Here is an 18,002-nt window from a genome sequence, read left to right as displayed (position 1 = left end):
TAATGCAACACATTAACATGTGTTTTTGATTGTAGGCCTATTGGCAGTGTGTCTTTTAAGTGGAGGTCGCCCACAACACGCTTTGAATTGCATGGCGTTCCAACGGAACAAGCGGTCTTTTCTAGCAAAAGCACTGACTAACAAGTGATACGAATATCTGAACTTCTTTTATTCTAGTCATGAAACAAATGTGTTAACTAATACATGACAAAAGAGTACCAAATGTAAAGTACTAGCCACTCACCCCGGTGTTGTGTATTTATGGAGGCCAAGGGAAGCCAGGATTACCCAAGATTTTTTTTTTACATTTTCGTATTTCTGTGTTTCATAATTGTCCTTCAATTCGCAAGAGGCTGAATGGATATCACAGGAGAAAGCATCCGAGCGAGCGAAACAGCGCCCCTCTGTCTCTCTACGTGCAGGCCATCTATCTGATGCTGTCTGGTCCAAACAAGTATGACATTGTTGCTGCCCGTAGCATCTCACAACCAACTTCACACCTTGTCTTTTCAGCCCAGTCTTCTCCAAGCACGACATTTTGAGACAATGAATGAAAATCCGGTTTTACCATTGTTTCACTTCGTCAAATGCTGTATACCGTCAGATCGATCTGCAGTCATTTAAATCTCTCCCCCATTTTCCCTACATCCCTTTCTATCCTCTAAACCCCACAACTCTATCCCTCTCTCCGTGCTACCCACTGCCTCCCCCCTTCTCCCCACATCCATTTTTCCTCTGTCTCCTCTACCACTCTATCCCCCCTCTCCATTCTACCCAATACCCCCTCCCCCAACCCACCCCTCCCTCTCAGGGTGGAGGCCAAGAAGAGGAGGATGTGGAGGTACCGTCTGCCTGGCTTTGAGTTGAGGCTCCTGGAGGAACTACAGAGACAGAAGCACAACAGTCTCTACTGTGATACCCTGTTACAGACTGATGGTGAGGGAGGAGGGGAGTGATGGAGAGACTGCAGTCTACTGTGATAACCTGTTACAGACTGATGGTGAGGGAGGAGGGGAGTGATGGAGAGACTGCAGTCTACTGTGATACCCTGTTACAGACTGATGGTGAGGGAGGAGGGAAGTGATGGAGAGACTGCAGTCTACTGTGATAACCTGTTACAGACTGATGGTGAGGGAGGAGGAGAGTGATGGAGAGACTGCAGTCTACTGTGATACCCTGTTACAGACTGATGGTGAGGGAGGAGGGGAGTGATGGAGAGACTGCAGTCTACTGTGATACCCTGTTACAGACTGATGGTGAGGGAGGAGGGGAGTGATGGAGAGACTGCAGTCTACTGTGATACCCTGTTACAGACTGATGGTGAGGGAGGAGGGGAGTGATGGAGAGACTGCAGTCTACTGTGATAACCTGTTACAGACTGATGGTGAGGGAGGAGGAGAGTGATGGAGAGACTGCAGTCTACTGTGATACCCTGTTACAGACTGATGGTGAGGGAGGAGGGGAGTGATGGAGAGACTGCAGTCTACTGTGATACCCTGTTACAGACTGATGGTGAGGGAGGAGGGGAGTGATGGAGAGACTGCAGTCTACTGTGATACTCTACTACAGACTGAGGGAGGAGAGAGAGGAGGGGGGGGTGGAATCAGAGCATATGAGCAGAGATGAGAGGTTGGAAATCCTGTTCATCTCTCATGTTGCTCAGCACTCCAGTGCTCCATGTCCTTTCCTACTGCTCATCTCTCATGTTTCTCAGCACTCCAGTGCTCCATGTCCTTTCCTACTGCTCATCTCTCATGTTGCTCAGCGCTCCATGTCCTTTCCTACTGCTCATCTCTCATGTTTCTCAGCACTCCAGTGCTCCATGTCCTTTCCTACTGCTCATCTCTCATGTTGCTCAGCGCTCCATGTCCTTTCCTACTGCTCATCTCTCATGTTGCTCAGTGCTCCAGTGCTCCAAGTCCTTTCCTACTGCTCATCTCTCATGTTGCTCAGCGCTCCATGTCCTTTCATACTGCTCATCTCTCATGTTGCTCAGTGCTCCAGTGCTCCAAGTCCTTTCCTACCGCTCAGCTAAAAACCACTCCGCTCTCACAGGAGAAAAACAAACTGCTGCTCCAAATTCGTTCCATTCGTTAAAATCACAATTGAACCAACATCCATCTATTGTTGTGACTACCTGGACCTACCTATTGGTTTTTACCAATTGAAACCAAACCATATGGATTTAAATGAAAAGTATTTGAATAAACATTTCTAATAGGCTACATGTCATATAAACACTCTAAATAGGATGATTACATTTCTAATAGGCTTCATGTCATATAAACACTCTAAATAGGATGATTACATTTCTAATAGGCTACATGTCATATAAACACTCTAAATAGGATGATTACATTTCTAATAGGCTTCATGTCATATAAACACTCTAAATATGATGATTACATTTCTAATAGGCTACATGTCATATAAACACTCTAAATAGGATGATTACATTTCTAATAGGCTTCATGTCATATAAACACTCTAAATAGGATGATTACATTTCTAATAGGCTTCATGTCATATAAACACTCTAAATAGGATGATTACATTTCTAATAGGCTACATGTCATATAAACACTCTAAATAGGATGATTACATTTCTAATAGGCTACATGTCATATAAACACTCTAAATAGGATGATTACATTTCTAATAGGCTACATGTCATATAAACACTCTAAATAGGATGATTACATTTCTAATAGGCTTCATGTCATATAAACACTCTAAATAGGATGATTACATTTCTAATAGGCTACATGTCATATAAACACTCTAAATAGGATGATTACATTTCTAATAGGCTACATGTCATATAAACACTCTAAATAGGATGATTACATTTCTAATAGGCTTCATGTCATATAAACACTCTAAATAGGATGATTACATTTCTAATAGGCTACATGTCATATAAACACTCTAAATAGGATGATTACATTTCTAATAGGCTTCATGTCATATAAACACTCTAAATAGGATGATTACATTTCTAATAGGCTACATGTCATATAAACACTCTAAATAGGATGATTACATTTCTAATAGGCTACATGTCATATAAACACTCTAAATAGGATGATTACATTTCTAATAGGCTTCATGTCATATAAACACTCTAAATATGATGATTACATTTCTAATAGGCTACATGTCATATAAACACTCTAAATAGGATGATTACATTTCTAATAGGCTTCATGTCATATAAACACTCTAAATAGGATGATTACATTTCTAATAGGCTTCATGTCATATAAACACTCTAAATAGGATGATTACATTTCTAATAGGCTACATGTCATATAAACACTCTAAATAGGATGATTACATTTCTAATAGGCTACATGTCATATAAACACTCTAAATAGGATGATTACATTTCTAATAGGCTACATGTCATATAAACACTCTAAATAGGATGATTACATTTCTAATAGGCTTCATGTCATATAAACACTCTAAATAGGATGATTACATTTCTAATAGGCTTCATGTCATATAAACACTCTAAATAGGATGATTACATTTCTAATAGGCTTCATGTCATATAAACACTCTAAATAGGATGATTACATTTCTAATAGGCTACATGTCATATAAACACTCTAAATAGGATGATTACATTTCTAATAGGCTACATGTCATATAAACACTCTAAATAGGTCAGGAGTCAGACCGGGAGCCTAAGAAGGAACGAAGATGAATGAATTAGGGCTATATTATTATTTCAAGGCAATAAGCTACATAGAAATACATTGTGAAGCATTTGCGAGTGTGACACAATAGGCTGGTATGGACATAAAGCATTTAAACAACATTTTGTTCTATTAAATAATTATAGTCTATAAATTGTGCATATCGGCTGTGAATTACTTCCACATTAAATACAATACAATATAAATGACTTATTAGAGCCTTTTGAAAATGTTGAGTTTGGCCAGTCTGTGGCTTCAGGCCCATGTGATGGTGGCTTCAGGCCCATGTGATGGTGCCTTCAGGCCCATGTGATGGTGGTTTCAGGCCCATGTGATGGTGGTTTCAGGCCCATGTGATGGTGGTTTCAGGCCCATGTGATGGTGGCTTCAGGCCCATGTGATGGTGGCTTCAGGCCCATGTGATGGTGGCTTCAGGCCCATGTGATGGTGGCTTCAGGCCCATGTGATGGTGGCTTCAGACCCATGTGATGGTGGCTTCAGTCCCATGTGATGGTGGCTTCAGGCCCATGTGATGGTGCCTGGAGAGCAGACCAGCAGTGGAGAACATCCTCTCCACACTTGCAGAGCCACTGGGAATGATAAACACCCTTTTGGCCACTCTTGCCAGGCTGGGCAGAGTTGTTTTATACATTTCTATAGGTAGGCCTAAAGGTTTTTAGGAAAAATAACGCAATCAAAATGGAAAGCTCTTTGAACGTGGGAATATGCCAGGCCTATTTGGCCAAAATCAGTTATGGCCTATTGTGTAGATAATATAACGAAAATGAACTAAACTTTTAAGAGATGTCAAATCTAACTTTATTTGTCACATGCACTGAATACAAGTGTAGACCTTACCGTGAAATGCTTACTTACAAGCCCTTACCCAACAGTGATTTGTAGTTTATAAATACTTCACTACAGTGACACACTTAATTAGATACCCACTTTATGTTAGCATGTGCACATAGTAAGTACCCCATCATGCTTTCGGGTTATGTGTCTTTTCAGATTCCACAATGATTCTTTAGTTGTGGACAGAACGTCATCCCTCTCCCTCTCTTGCACCTTCTTGGCACCTGTGTGTTTGATCAGTTTCTTTATGACAATATTTAGAGAACTTCATGACAGTAGCTAAAGCAAGGGGCTATAGCAGCACACCAGTAGACTACAGATGCATGCTGGGCCGGGCACGCCCTGAGCTGGTGAAGTGAGCACTACTGGAGAGAAAGTGGAGCGGGCGAGAAGGCCGACCCTCCAGCCTTTGGGAATCTCGCTCCACCTTCCAGTCACATTGGGCCCCTCGCTCCACCTTCCAGTCACATTGGGCCCCTCGCTCCACCTTCCAGTCACATTGGGCCCCTCGCTCCACCTTCCAGTCACATTGGGCCCCTCGCTCCACCTTCCAGTCACATTGGGCCCCTCGCTCCACCTTCCAGTCACATTGGGTCCCTCGCTCCACCTTCCAGTCACATTGGGTCCCTCGCTCCACCTTCCAGTCACATTGGGCCCCTCGCTCCACCTTCCAGTCACATTGGGCCCGCTCCTCTCACATACTCTGGAATCAATGGAACTGTGTCAGACACATGGAAACCACATTGGAGTCCATTCCAGTCATTAAAATTAGCCTGTCCTCCTATAGCTCCTCCCACCAGCCTCCACTGATCTCTACTGTGATACCCTGCTATAGACTGATGGTGAGAGGGGGAGGGAGGGAGGGACAGTAATGAAATGATGTAAAGTAACCAAATGATTGATGTAAGTTAGGGAGACCTAATGAGGTTTAGATTGAGGATAGTAAATAAATGGATCAATCAAATCCAACTGCCATTCTTCCTCTCCTTCCACATGCCCTTATTTCACACCTAAACCCCAGTAGGCCTTCATCACATTTCCTAACCTGCATTATAAATGTAGCTAATGATGTCACATTTCTCTCTTCCCACAGGATTGTCAGTCCCGGCCCACAGCTGCATCCTGGCTGCCCTGAGCCCCTACCTGTCCAATGCCCTGTCCAACCAGTCATCCCCCCTCCCGGCTGGGCAGAGATGGCCACTCAAGCTCCAGGCTGTGAAGGCCCAGACCCTGCTGAAGCTGGTGGATCTCCTGTACTCCGGAGAGTTGGAGGGAGAGGGCACCATGGAACAAGAAGAGGTTATGGCCGCTGCCTGTAAGCTGGGCATAGGCCGCTTGGTGGAGGGGTGGAAGGACCGGGGGAGGGAGGGAGAGGGGGAGGAGGAGAGGAGGTGCAGTCTCAGAGATGTGGGGGTGCAGACGGAGGGAGGAGAGACACAGGTGGGGGTGTTGGTGGAGACGGGGACACAGACTGTGGACTGTAATGGAGGTATTTACATGACTTTCCTCAGTCCTCTCCCTGATACTCTCCATACACCCCTCCTACTAGTCCAGAGCAGCAGTGAAGGCCAGCAGCACACAACTCACACGGCACTCCCTTCCCTGAGTCCCCAGATTATGACCCCCACTTCACACCCCAGTTCCACCCCACCCAGCGTCAAAGCAACGGTCAACTGTGGAACAGCTCCCTTTAGAACCCACCCTCGGACCTCCGAACCGGAGGTCACAAACCTGAGCGGTGACATGGTCGCCCCGAGTGACGATTCAGACCACCCCACGACAACCCGGGAGGAGAGTGCCATCCCAGAATGCTCTGTGGCGGAGAACGGCGTGACGGAGAGGAGGATGGAGAAGAAGAGGGAGCAGCAGCTGACATCACACACTGGGAGAGCAGAGGAAGGAGGAACAGGGGAGTGTCTGGAGAAGAGAGGTATGAGGGATGACAGTTATTTTACACATCCTTTGGGGTTTCTAGTTATTTTCTGAATCTCATATTTAGCATGTTGTTTATTTGTATCTGTGTCATGTACTGTAAAGTGTGTTGCCGTGTATAACTGCACTGTAAATAAGATGTGATGTGATTGTGAGGTGTGGTTGGGAGGAAGTGGCTGACCGGACAGAGGCTGGAGGACACTCAGATCTCCATCAAGGTCAAGCTGAGGAGGAGGACCAGGGGACAGGTAGGTGGGGTGTCCAAAATGGCACCCGGTTCCCTAAATAGTGCCCTAGTTTTGACCTGGGCCCTGGTGAAAAGTAGTGCACTGTGTAGGGAATAGGGTGCCATTTTGGATGTTGAGTTTTTCTTTGCTAATGTGTGCCTCTGCTTGCTGTCTGGAGTCCAGGCCGGGTTAATGTAAAACCCCTTATTCTCACTCTTTTGATCTAAAAACTGCTTTATCAATACATTTGATTGATTAACAGCTGTGGGAGCTGGTCAGTGGGCAGGAGACGGACGGAAGCATCTCACCTGGTCAGACAGACGGAACCATCTCACCTGGTCAGGGGCAGGAGACGGACGGAACCATCTCACCTGGTCAGAGGCAGGAGACAGACGGAACCATCTCACCTGGTCAGAGGCAGGAGAGGGACGGAACCATCTCACCTGGTCAGAGGCAGGAGACGGACGGAAGCATCTCACCTGGTCAGGGGCAGGAGAGGGATGGAACCATCTCACCTGGTCAGAGGCAGGACAGGGACGGAACCATCTCACCTGGTCAGGGGCAGGAGATGGACGGAACCATCTCACCTGGTCAGAGGCAGGAGAGGGACGGAACCATCTCACCTGGTCGGAGGCAGTTGGTCCTCGCTGCTCTGAAGAAGGTGAGTGACACAGTAACGATGAAACTGTTCTAATACTCCCAATGCCATTCTAACTGATTGTTGTCAGTCAGCAAAGTAAGAGATTCATTTGAGGGCTACATTTTCACTCTAGAACATTTTTGCCCATGAGTTTTGATACAGTGAATAGCCATTACCATGTTAAGAAGCCATCGAGGGGTTTCTGAATACCCTGTCCATTATTCAAGTTCATCTGAGCTGTCAAAACATCAGCACAACAGTTCAAATATATATTTCCTAAACATGACTTTTGAAACCCTGTTCAGATGAAACCCTGCTGAAGACAGAATAGGTGTGTAAACGTTAGTTTATAAATGTAATGGAGCCATGTGGTTTATCTTCTCTAAGTGTTCTAAAATGTCTCCTTTTATTCTGTCACGGCAGGAAACGCATGATCGCATGAGGACAAGACAACTACCACGCCAGCCTCTCCCCCCGCCCCAGTCCCCAGCCCTCCCCCGGTGCTCTCCCCTCGACACAGCTTTCCTCACCCCTCCACCCCGATCCCGCCCCCACCCCACCTCCAAAACCACCACCACCCAGTCAACCTCCCTCAAACAGTGCAGCTCCACCCATCATCCGACTCCACACCCAGCACATGAACCACAGCTCGCCTTGCCCCAGCCTCCGGTACTTTCATTTATTTGACGATTTTAAATAAAAAAACACAATTCAACCACACATTTGAAAATGATCCAGGTTAACACAGAAATGTTTAACAACGTATATCCGCTGTGGTCCTCCTGTTTTGGCCGGCAGGTAGAGGAATCGGACGAGCAGATTGAGAAGATGCTGGAAGACATCATGATGGGGTTGAACATACTGCCCCCTGTGGTTCTGGATAGGGACTGCGACCAACGCCACCATCTCCAAAGCCACGACAGACCGTCGGCCTGCTCCTGCTCGCATCCCGTCCACGCAAGGCACAGCGCCGTTGGCTCGGCTTCTCGTTGCGTGTGTTCCCATGGCTACGCGACAGGAAGTGATGATGCGTCGTCGACTGAAACAGGTATGTTTTGTAACATGTTATGTGATTGACCACCTTTCTCTACTGTTGTATCTACATCTGAGAAGACGTCATCTTTACATTTAGCAGATGCTCTTATCCAGAGCAATTAGGGTTAAGTGACTTGCTAAAGGGCACATCAACAGATTTTCCATCTAGTCAGCTTGGGGATTTGAACCAGCAACCTTTCGGTTACTGGCCTAGCGCTCTTAACCCTAGGCTGCCTGCTGCCTTGAATCTGAAACAGGCTCCTTGTTAACTATGTTGTAAGGCTTTCTAGCGACTTAGGTCAGTGTTTCCCAAATCCAGTCCTCCAGTACCCCCAGCAGCCCAACTCCAGTCCTCCAGTACCCCCAGCAGGCCAACTCCGGTCCTCCAGTACCCCCAACAACACACATTTGTGTTGAAGCCCCAGACAAAAACGCCTGATTCAACTTGTCAAGGGCTCGATGATTAGTTGACAAGTAGAAGCAGGTTTGCTGTTGGGGGTACTGTAGGACCAGAGTTGGGCTGTTGGGGGTACTGTAGGACCAGAGTTGGGCTGTTGGGGGTACTGTAGGACCAGAGTTGGGCTGTTGGGGGTACTGTAGGACCAGAGTTGGGCTATTGGGGGTACTGTAGGACCAGAGTTGGGCTGTTGGGGGTACTGTAGGACCAGAGTTGGGCTGTTGGGGGTACTGTAGGACCAGAGTTGGGCTGTTGGGGGTACTGTAGGACCAGAGTTGGGCTGTTGGGGGTACTGTAGGACCAGAGTTGGGCTGTTGGGGGTACTGGAGGACCAGAGTTGGGCTGTTGGGGGTACTGGAGGACCAGAGTTGGGCTGTTGGGGTACCGGAGGACCAGAGTTGGGCTGCTGGGGGTACCGTAGGACCAGAGTTGGGCTGCTGGGGGTACCGGAGGACCAGAGTTGGGCTGTTGGGGGTACCGGAGGACCAGAGTTGGGCTGTTGGGGGTACTGGAGGACCAGAGTTGAGAAACACTGACTTAGTCTATGTATGATCAGTCATGTACATTTTAAATGCTTGCCCTTCCTCAATTACTCACAGCATTGCTTGCACTTATCTCACGTGTCATCCATTACAATAGATTGATATTATCACCCACACTTAGCTACCACCAGGCTGACCTCTATCTCTCTGTCTTTCTCTCTCAAGCCTTCTACTCCATCACCTCCTCCCATTTTGTCACCACGACAACCTCCTGCACCGTCACCCCTGACCTTTACCTGGACCCACAACCTCTGACCCCTCACCAATGTTCCACCTATCACCCCTCCACCCCCCTCTCTCATCCTCACCCCCACTTCTCCTGTAATGATTACTCCTCTGACTGGGCCTCCTATTGTTCAGGTGTCCAGTGCTCCTCTGAGAACGCCAAGAACCACCAGGAACTCCTGAGCCGGTTCCAGAACTCTCAAAACCAGGAACTCCAGAACCGGAACTCCAAGAGCCTGGTGGTTGGATGTGGTGGCAGCAGCAGCAGCATCATGCCAGTCCACTCAGGCTCTTCACCAAGGCCTCCCCACCAGTCCCTTCCTCAGAGCCAGGCCTCTCTACTTTACGCAGGGGAAGAGGACCGAGATCCAGGGTTCTGGAAGGGTTCTGCCCAGACGGGCGTTCCGTCGACATACAGAGAACATGTTTGTAATCTGTCCTCTGCGGATTGTCTGTCGACCAATGGAGACACTACTCCAAGTCAAGTGAATGGAGACACTACTCCAAGTCAAGTGAATGGAGACACTACTCCAAGTCATATGAATAGAGAGGCCATTCCAAGTCAGAGTCCGAGTCAGGCCAGTACGAATCAGGAAGTTCCACAAGAAGAGGAACCTTCGGTCACCCCCGGTTTCCTACCGCCCTCTGAAACTGATGCTTCTGAACCACAACATCCAGCATGCCCACCAGATGCCTCTCCCTGGAGAGGACTACATTTCCCAGAACTCCTTTCACTGCTGTCTCCAGGAAGTGAAACCCAGCCTTCCCAATCCCCTCCTCCACATTGGGAAGAGCTACGCCTGCCAAAATGTCTCTCACCCTTAAATTCACCGGAACCCTTACCCCCACCATCTCCGGCGAAACCCTTCCTTAAATCCCCATTCCGGCATCCTGTAACTCCATTCCATAGAATCCCTCAGCTGTCAAAGCTACCACCTTGGCTCTGCTGCACTCCGAGAAGACTACAGTTTCCACTGAGCTCCATGATCCACTCTCCACGCTCCCCAGGAAATCTGTGTGAATCTAAAAAATGCCTTGGGCTGCCGTGGGAATCCAACAACAACTCCGAGCAGATGGCTGATGGTCAATACAAGGCTAGCATTAGCAACAACTCTGAGCAGATAACTGATGGTCAATACAAGGCTAGCATTAGCAACAACTCCGAGCAGATGACTGATGGTCAATACAAGGCTAGCATTAGCAACAACTCCGAGCAGATGACTGATGGTCAATACAAGGCTAGCATTAGCAACAACTCTGAGCAGATAACTGATGGTCAATACAAGGCTAGCATTAGCAACAACTCTGAGCAGATAACTGATGGTCAATACAAGGCTAGCATTAGCAACAACTCCGAGCAGATGACTGATGGTCAATACAAGGCTAGCATTAGCAACAATGCAAGGCTGACCGGAAAAGAGGACGAGGAGGAGAGGAAAAGGAAGAAGGTCGCGACCACCACTACGGGGCGAAGGCTTGAGAAAGCAAAGGCGAAGAGAAGAGAGGGAGATGAAACCTGGAAGCCCCACAGTAACAGGAAGAGAATCCGTGTGAGGAGAAAGGAGGGTTTGGAGCCGGAGCAGGGGCGAAGGACTGAGACACCAAAAGCAAAGACAGAGAGGAGACAGGAAGATGAAACCTGGAGTCAACACAGGAAGAGAATCCGTGTGAGGAGAAAGGGGGGTTTGAAAGCGGAGCAGGAACAATCAGAGGACAGTGAGACCCCAGAGCCTCCTCGGAAAAAGAGGAAACGCAACGTCTCTACAAAGATAGAAGATAGTCCTTTAGTGAGGACTGAAAGGGTGAAACTCAATGACAGAATGAAGACTGAGAACGGACAAGTGAAAATAAGCCTCTGCTCTGTCAGTCTGTCAACCAACAATGTCTTAGCGAGAGAAAGATTAGGACGGTACCTTTCCAACACCTCCACAAAGTCTTTGTCCAGCCTTGGGGAGGAAGCCAACCCACCTCCAGAAGGAACAAAGGTGCTGGGAAGTGAAACGGGGAACCCAGTAAGGGTGCTCCGAGCTAGGGATCGAGATGTGAAACGCCCTCCTAACGTTTGGACCGCAGCCGGGAGCTGCTCCCCAGTAAAACTTCACCAAGAAGACAAGCAGTCCAACATGTCTTCTGAAACTCCCAGTCCCTCCTCCTCCGGGTTTCAAGCTCTGGCCAAAGCAGTTGGACTGCTCCAAATCCCACCAACACCACCCCCGAAACGGAAACGTGGTAGACCCCCCCGTAAGATACGACCAGGAAAAAAACAGGTTTCCCAGGCTGGTGGCTTATTCCCCACCAGTGCCATGACAACGGGCATCCATGACGTGGAAGCTGTAGAGCACAAAAAGGAAAGAGGAGAAGGAGAACCGCAGGGAAAGGAAAGAGGAGAACCACGGGGAAAGGAAAGAGGAGGAGGAGGAGGAGAACCGCAGGGAAAGGAAAGAGGAGAACCGCGGGGAAAGGAAAGAGGAGGAGGAGGAGGAGAACCGCAGGGAAAGGAAAGAGGAGAACCGCAGGGAAAGGAAAGAGGAGGAGGAGGAGAACCGCAGGGAAAGGAAAGAGGAGAAGGAGAACCGCAGGGAAAGGAAAGAGGAGGAGAACTGCAGAGAAAGAAAAGAGGAGAACCGCGGGGAAAGGAAAGAGAAGGAGAACCGCATAGAACGAAAATAGAAGCAGAACCTCAGAAAAATAAAAAAGTAAAAGGAGTACCCCAGAGAAAGAAAAGAGAAGAACCGCTGAGAAAGAAAAATGGGAGAGAACCGCAGGGAAAGGAGAAAGGAGGAGGAGAACCACAGGGAAAGGAGAAAGGAGGAGGAGAACCACAGGGAAAGGAGAAAGGCGGAGGAGAACCTCAGGGAAAGGAGAAAGGAGGAGGAGAACCACAGGGAAAGGAGAAAGGAGGAGGAGAACCACAGGGAAAGGAGAAAGGAGGAGGAGAACCACAGGGAAAGGAGAAAGGAGGAGGAGAACCACAGGGAAAGGAGAAAGGAGAAGGAGAACCACAGGGAAAGGAGAAAGGAGGAGGAGAACCTCAGGGAAAGGAGAAAGGAGGAGGAGAACCTCAGGGAAAGGAGAAAGTAGGAGAACCTCATGGAAAGGAGAAAGGAGGAGGAGAACCACAGGGAAAGGAGAAAGGAGGAGGAGAACCACAGGTAAAGGAAAAAGGAGGAGACCCACAGGTAAAGGAGAACGGAGGAGGGGAACCACAGGGAAAGGACGACAAGCGAAAGAAGTGCAGGAAAAGGGTGAGGCTCAGGGAGGGACACGGCAAAGGAGAGAGAGCAGAGTTGTTCCAGAGACTACCTGTGCTGTCTAAATCTAAAACAGTTGCTCAAAAGCCTAGCTCGCTGACAACTTCCCCCAGTACCCATGAAGAGCAAGTTCCTTCCAACTGTTCAGGGATTGGAACCGGAACCATTCTGCAACCCCCGCCGTCGGGTCAGCCACAGAACTCCAGTCCAAAAAGATCTGGAGAGACCGAATCAGACAGAGACCCATTGAGACCCCCTGCTGTCAAGCGGACCCCCTCCAAGGGTCGGGCACCCACTGTGTGTCTCAAGAAGTTCCAAGAACTCCTGAAGCACAGGCACCAAAAGACGAGGAAGTCCACCAAAAGCAAGGAGACAAAAGAAAGTGAAACTGAAGTTCAGAAACAAAGTGAAAGAAAATTATTGAAACCCAACGAAAGTGACAACGGTCAAAATGAATCAAGACTGATGAACAAAAACACAAGTTCCTCCCAGTCTCTAGAAAGAGAGTCGGCCATTAGACCAACCGTTGATAATGACGATCAGACCAACCGAACAGAGAGCGACCATCCAGAGGAAAAAGATGGAGGACACGACAGCAGCACTTGTGGACAGGAGACGGAGTATCAAGATCTCATCTACAAAGAGACTGAAAGAGAAAACGTTGAGGATGGAGAACATTTTGAGAACAGAGAAAACGTTTTAGACGGGGAAAACGTGGATGCGTCAGGAGACTTTTTCAAACTCCGAGAGGAGCTGGCTACCTTGTCAGTTTTATCGATGACAAGGACAAAGGAAATGGTGGATCCTCATCGGAGCGACAAAGGCAACAAGGATGGAAGATATCTGGTTTCCAAGGAGAACAGAGAGAGGGAAACAGACTCGTCTACAGAGACAAACAAGAAGACCGAAAAGGGAAAAGGATCCGTGGTGGAGGCGTATAGGAGAAGTTTGATCATCCAAGAGGTGGAGGAGAAAATGGAGGATGGGTATTTGGAGATGGAGATCTCCAGCGAGGAGTTGGACGTGGTTGATGAGGTCCAGCAGACGTTGGGCTACGCCGGGGCTGAGGAAGTGAGTGGTGAAGAGGAGGAGATAGATGTAGAGGAGATGGGTCCAACGATGTATCCTGATGCAGGTAAATCAATTTGAACCTGAATTATTTTTCAATTTTGAGGGAGATTTTGAAGTGGATTTAACAGGTGACATCAATAAGGGATCATAGCTTTCACCTGGATTCACCTGGTCAGTCTGTCATGGAAAGAGCAGGTGTTCCTAATGTTTTGTACACTCATTGTAGTAGTAGATCGCTACTGGCAGTTGCTTTTCATATTTTAATCTAGTTTGAGCTTAAATAGTCTTAATTATGTTACCTCTTTTAAATGTTTACTATGGGTTTCTTTATTCGTAGCTTGGCAAGAGGTTCCCGGCGCCAGAGAAGTGGACCAAGCGAGTTCCACCATGGCCAGCTTCAGAGGCATCACCCACAACCAAATCCACCTCCCTCAGAAAATCAAAATGGCGACCGCTGCCCCCGAGATGGCCGACGTGAGTATTCCGACCCCTCTGGAGGCAGAGCCTTTCACGCTGACATCACGAAGGGTCACCACGGGGTCAACAGGAAGCTGGGAGCCAGAGGAGGAAGAGGACGTGGAGGTGGACGTTCTTGAGTGGTCGCCGGATGTGCGACCAAGAGTGTGGGGAGTGGGACTTGAGCAAGGCGTCACAGAACTGACCGAGGAAGAAGAGATAGACGTGATGGGAGAGGAAACGGACTGAGTAAGTGGGATGGTGTACTCTTAGGGACGTGTTAATTTAGAATCCAGTAAAAAATAATTAGAGAACGCAAGTGTGTATTCTTCAACAGAAAGGCTAGCTTTACATTTGTGTGTTCTTCATTGGAAACGTTTGTTATTTGCCACAGATTCTAAACAGTGTGTTCTTGAGAAGAAAGGCTACCGTTCCTAAGCAACCTCCCCGCTCCTCCTCTCCACACTGTTAACTATCGGAGCAGCCCCAACCTTCCACACTGACTTGATGAGACTAACTCACAAAATGAGGGTCTCGCTATATAAAAAAAAAAAAACCTTTGTTGATTGTGATTTTGTTGTTGTTGTTTTTGTTGTAACTGTTCTTCAGCAGAGTGCCTTATGAGCCCTAGACTAGAGACTCGGCAAACGCAGCTACTCTTTTGTTACATTTCAGGGCCTGTATTGACAGCTTCTCAGAGTACGAGTGCAGATCTAGGATCAGTTTCTCCTTTCAAGTCATAATGAGTAACAGGGCCTACTCTGAGACGCTGGTTAATACTGGACCCTGGTGTTCATGCTGGTTATTTTTATACCTTCAGAATCAGTCAGTGTCCAATCAGAAGCACTTAAATATGTTTACATCTGCCACTTTTGACAAGTTCTTTATTATTATTATTTATTATTTGTAGCTTCATTGTTTGTATAACTTTGTAAATTAGAAAGAAGGCCTGTCATTTAAATATAATAATTGTGTTGTATTAAAATGGCTTTATTGACCACAGCTGTCTAATAGATTTGTTTTCCCAAGCACAGCCATTTTGTATTTGCTTAAACCTAGCTATTGAAGTAAACATTTAACTTTGCCTACTATGCTCAATGTTTGTACTCATGCTCAATGTTTGCTCACATTCAATTACAATTTTCTAGCCTCCCAGTCAAGCAATCTGTGTTCTAACAAAAAGGAGTTTGTTTGATGTTCTGTTGGGGCCATAATGAGAATGGACTGTCACTTGCTGTCTAGGAGGCCTAGTCCCAATACTTTAACAATGCATCCTTACTTTCTACCTCCCTTGAAGAATTGCTCACTGAACATGGCAGGATAAGTAGGGTTCTTGTAAATAGTTTACAGCAATCTTTTCTTATCAGATTTATTGTGTCAATCATGACGTAAAAGTGAAGGATCAAGGATGCATTGGAAAAATATTAAAAACTCCCATTGATTTGACAGCTGTTTGAATGGTTTGAATGCGCATCTTTATTGACAGCGGAAGTGGTTCTTGAGAGGGAAGGAACAACACACGTGTATTCCTCAATCTGAAGGTTAAATAAGCCGGTGGTCGGGTGTGTTTGTTGGCCGCTGAGAGTGGTCGTTTGGACGGTTCGATTTTGGAGAGAGTACGGTCTGGAGCGGACACAACGCAGACATGGACCCAGAGAAAGCACAGCAACTGGCGGCGGAACTAGAAGTGGAAATGATGGCTGATATGTACAATCGGTAAGACTGGCTAACTAGCAATGGAATGTTAGCTAGCCAGTTAACGTCCTCCACTGAAATGCTAGAATGTGCTAATTACAGTGTAACACGCTGCATTTGCATGTAGCTAGTCAGCTAATTTTGACTGTCGTATTTAGCTTTTTGGTGGTGAGTTAAAAACATAATGTTAGATGGATTCTCAGGCTAGCTATCTAGCTTTATAGCGTTAGCTAGCTGTCTTGCTACTGAACGTCAGACAAAATCAATCGATTTAGAATAGTGTACTATTGTATAACGCACACACTCGACTACATTGCTGTACATGCATAAGCAAAAACAACGGGAAGACCATCCCTAGTTAGCTAGCTAAGTAAGTCATGTTATTTAGAGCTCATTCAAATGGAACTGATTTAGCTAGCTAGTTATATTGCCAACTAGGAGTGGACACATTGACTTTTCATAACATAATCAGAATGAAGAGTTCTATGACCTTGCACATACATGGAGATTTTGATTTCTCGCATCCTGTCTCCTCCTCCTCCTCAAAACATCAGAGGGAAGCGAGGAGAGCACTGGAGGAGATCTCATCCCAATGCTCTCCTGACATTCCTCTCTCCTCTCTTGCCTTCTAAGGTTTTGACATGGAAAAAACACTTGAGATACAGCCCTCATCTTTATCGTAATCTACAAGGTCTTAACGCCCTCTTCTTTCTCTCCATCTTCCTCCTCGCAGGATGACCAACGCGTGCCACAGGAAGTGCGTGCCCCCCCACTACAAAGAGGCAGAGCTGTCTAAAGGGGAGGCGGTCTGTCTGGACCGCTGTGTGGCCAAGTACCTGGATCTACACGAGAGGCTGGGCCGCAAGCTCACCGAGCTCTCCGTTCAGGACGAGGAGATGATGAGGAAGAACGCTATTGGACAATAATATATATATATTTTTAGGGAAGGATGGGGGTGGGTTAGTGCTAGGGTTACCATGCTTTCTGTGCGGAGGGATAGAGAGAGGGAGCGATAGGGTAGGATGGAGCGATGGGGTGGGTTTAATAAACGTATGGCTCTTATGAAGGGGATGGAGTTGCCGTCCAGAGTGGGTTGGGTGTGTTTAAAGAGCAAGATGCTTGAAAGGAAGGTTTGTGATTACGGTGTGGAGCGGAAATTGGGATGGATGAAGCCTGTTTTGTGTGAACAGTGGTTGTACTTGTGGTTTGAGCCAAGATCTTTTTTTTTTACCACAGCAAAGACACTAATGTGCATAGTTAACTGTTTTCTGTTCAGCCAATCAGTGCTCTCTCAGCATTGTGTGTGTGTAGCCCTTTTTAGTTATGTGGGCGTGTCAGAAGTGATGATGAATTGAGAAATCCCCCAATAATGTTTAACAAAATGCTTTCATTGTTCCATAGTGCAGTATTCTTCAAGCCAAACCATTAGGAGATGATCCTTTCTGCTCTAGCCCTGGACTAATACACCTGTCTCAACTGATGAAGGACACCCGTTGGGCTCATATCAGTGTCTCGGAGTAGGAGTGCTGATCTAGGCTTTATGAGTACGGGCCCTTGTCCCGTAGGAATAGATGGAGACACTGCTGTAGTCAAAACGAGGACCATGCCTATCTGACTGTCATTTCTTTACATTTTGATCAGTCTCAGTTTGTTCATTTGGCTTTGTATTTTCTTCATGTTGAAACTGTGCTAATGTTGTACAAAGTTTTCTTTTGTGACATTTTAAAAACCTTTTTTTTGTTTTAAATCTGAATAAATATTGTTATTGTATATGTTTTTAGTTATACATTCTACACTGTATTTTCTTCACAGTAATACAATAACACTGTACTTATAATTATGTTCCAAATGGCACCCTTTTTCCTATGTAGTGCACTATTTTTGACCAGAGCACACTGGTCCTTGGTCAGAA

At 46.8% G+C, this 18,002-nt stretch overlaps 2 protein-coding genes across 3 annotated transcripts; both read left to right on the top strand.

Moving 5' to 3' along the window:
• Positions 1-353: 353 nt before the first annotated feature.
• Positions 354-15,395, top strand: LOC110497207 (uncharacterized). Of its 2 annotated transcripts, XM_090210048.1 has the most exons (10): positions 354-454; positions 812-936; positions 5,653-6,489; positions 6,648-6,739; positions 6,981-7,379; positions 7,782-8,027; positions 8,157-8,406; positions 9,753-14,003; positions 14,277-14,644; positions 14,790-15,395. In XM_090210048.1, exons 1-9 carry the CDS (start codon positions 435-437, stop codon positions 14,642-14,644), a joined length of 6,588 nt encoding a protein of 2,195 aa, XP_090066174.1. In that variant the 5' UTR covers positions 354-434; the 3' UTR covers positions 14,790-15,395. The 2 variants fall into 2 exon arrangements, with proteins under 2 accessions (XP_090066174.1, XP_090066173.1); XM_090210047.1 differs by having other exon boundaries at positions 14,277-15,395.
• A 379-nt stretch (positions 15,396-15,774) lies between these two features.
• On the top strand, positions 15,775-17,862 carry timm10 (translocase of inner mitochondrial membrane 10 homolog (yeast)). Its single transcript, XM_021573209.3, has 2 exons — positions 15,775-16,111; positions 16,824-17,862. The coding sequence occupies exons 1-2, from the start codon at positions 16,041-16,043 to the stop codon at positions 17,014-17,016; spliced, it is 264 nt and encodes an 87-aa protein (XP_021428884.1). The 5' UTR covers positions 15,775-16,040; the 3' UTR covers positions 17,017-17,862.
• Positions 17,863-18,002: the final 140 nt, after the last annotated feature.

The sequence above is a fragment of the Oncorhynchus mykiss genome, chromosome 19 (assembly GCF_057628025.1).
Source record: "Oncorhynchus mykiss isolate SJ-2025 chromosome 19, ASM5762802v1, whole genome shotgun sequence".
NCBI classification, from domain to species: Eukaryota; Metazoa; Chordata; class Actinopteri; order Salmoniformes; family Salmonidae; genus Oncorhynchus; species Oncorhynchus mykiss.
This window is presented reverse-complemented; position numbering and strand designations above follow the sequence as displayed.

Coding starts and splice junctions, on each gene's coding strand:
- LOC110497207 (XM_090210048.1), top strand. CDS start 435: ATGCTGTCTGGTCCAAACAA. Junction 6,740..6,980: donor GGAGGAGGACCAGGGGACAG/GTAGGTGGGGTG, acceptor ATTGATTAACAG/CTGTGGGAGCTGGTCAGTGG. Junction 8,028..8,156: donor TCGCCTTGCCCCAGCCTCCG/GTACTTTCATTT, acceptor TTTGGCCGGCAG/GTAGAGGAATCGGACGAGCA.
- timm10 (XM_021573209.3), top strand. CDS start 16,041: ATGGACCCAGAGAAAGCACAGCAACTGGCGGCGGAACTAGAAGTGGAA. Junction 16,112..16,823: donor ATGGCTGATATGTACAATCG/GTAAGACTGGCT, acceptor TCCTCCTCGCAG/GATGACCAACGCGTGCCACA.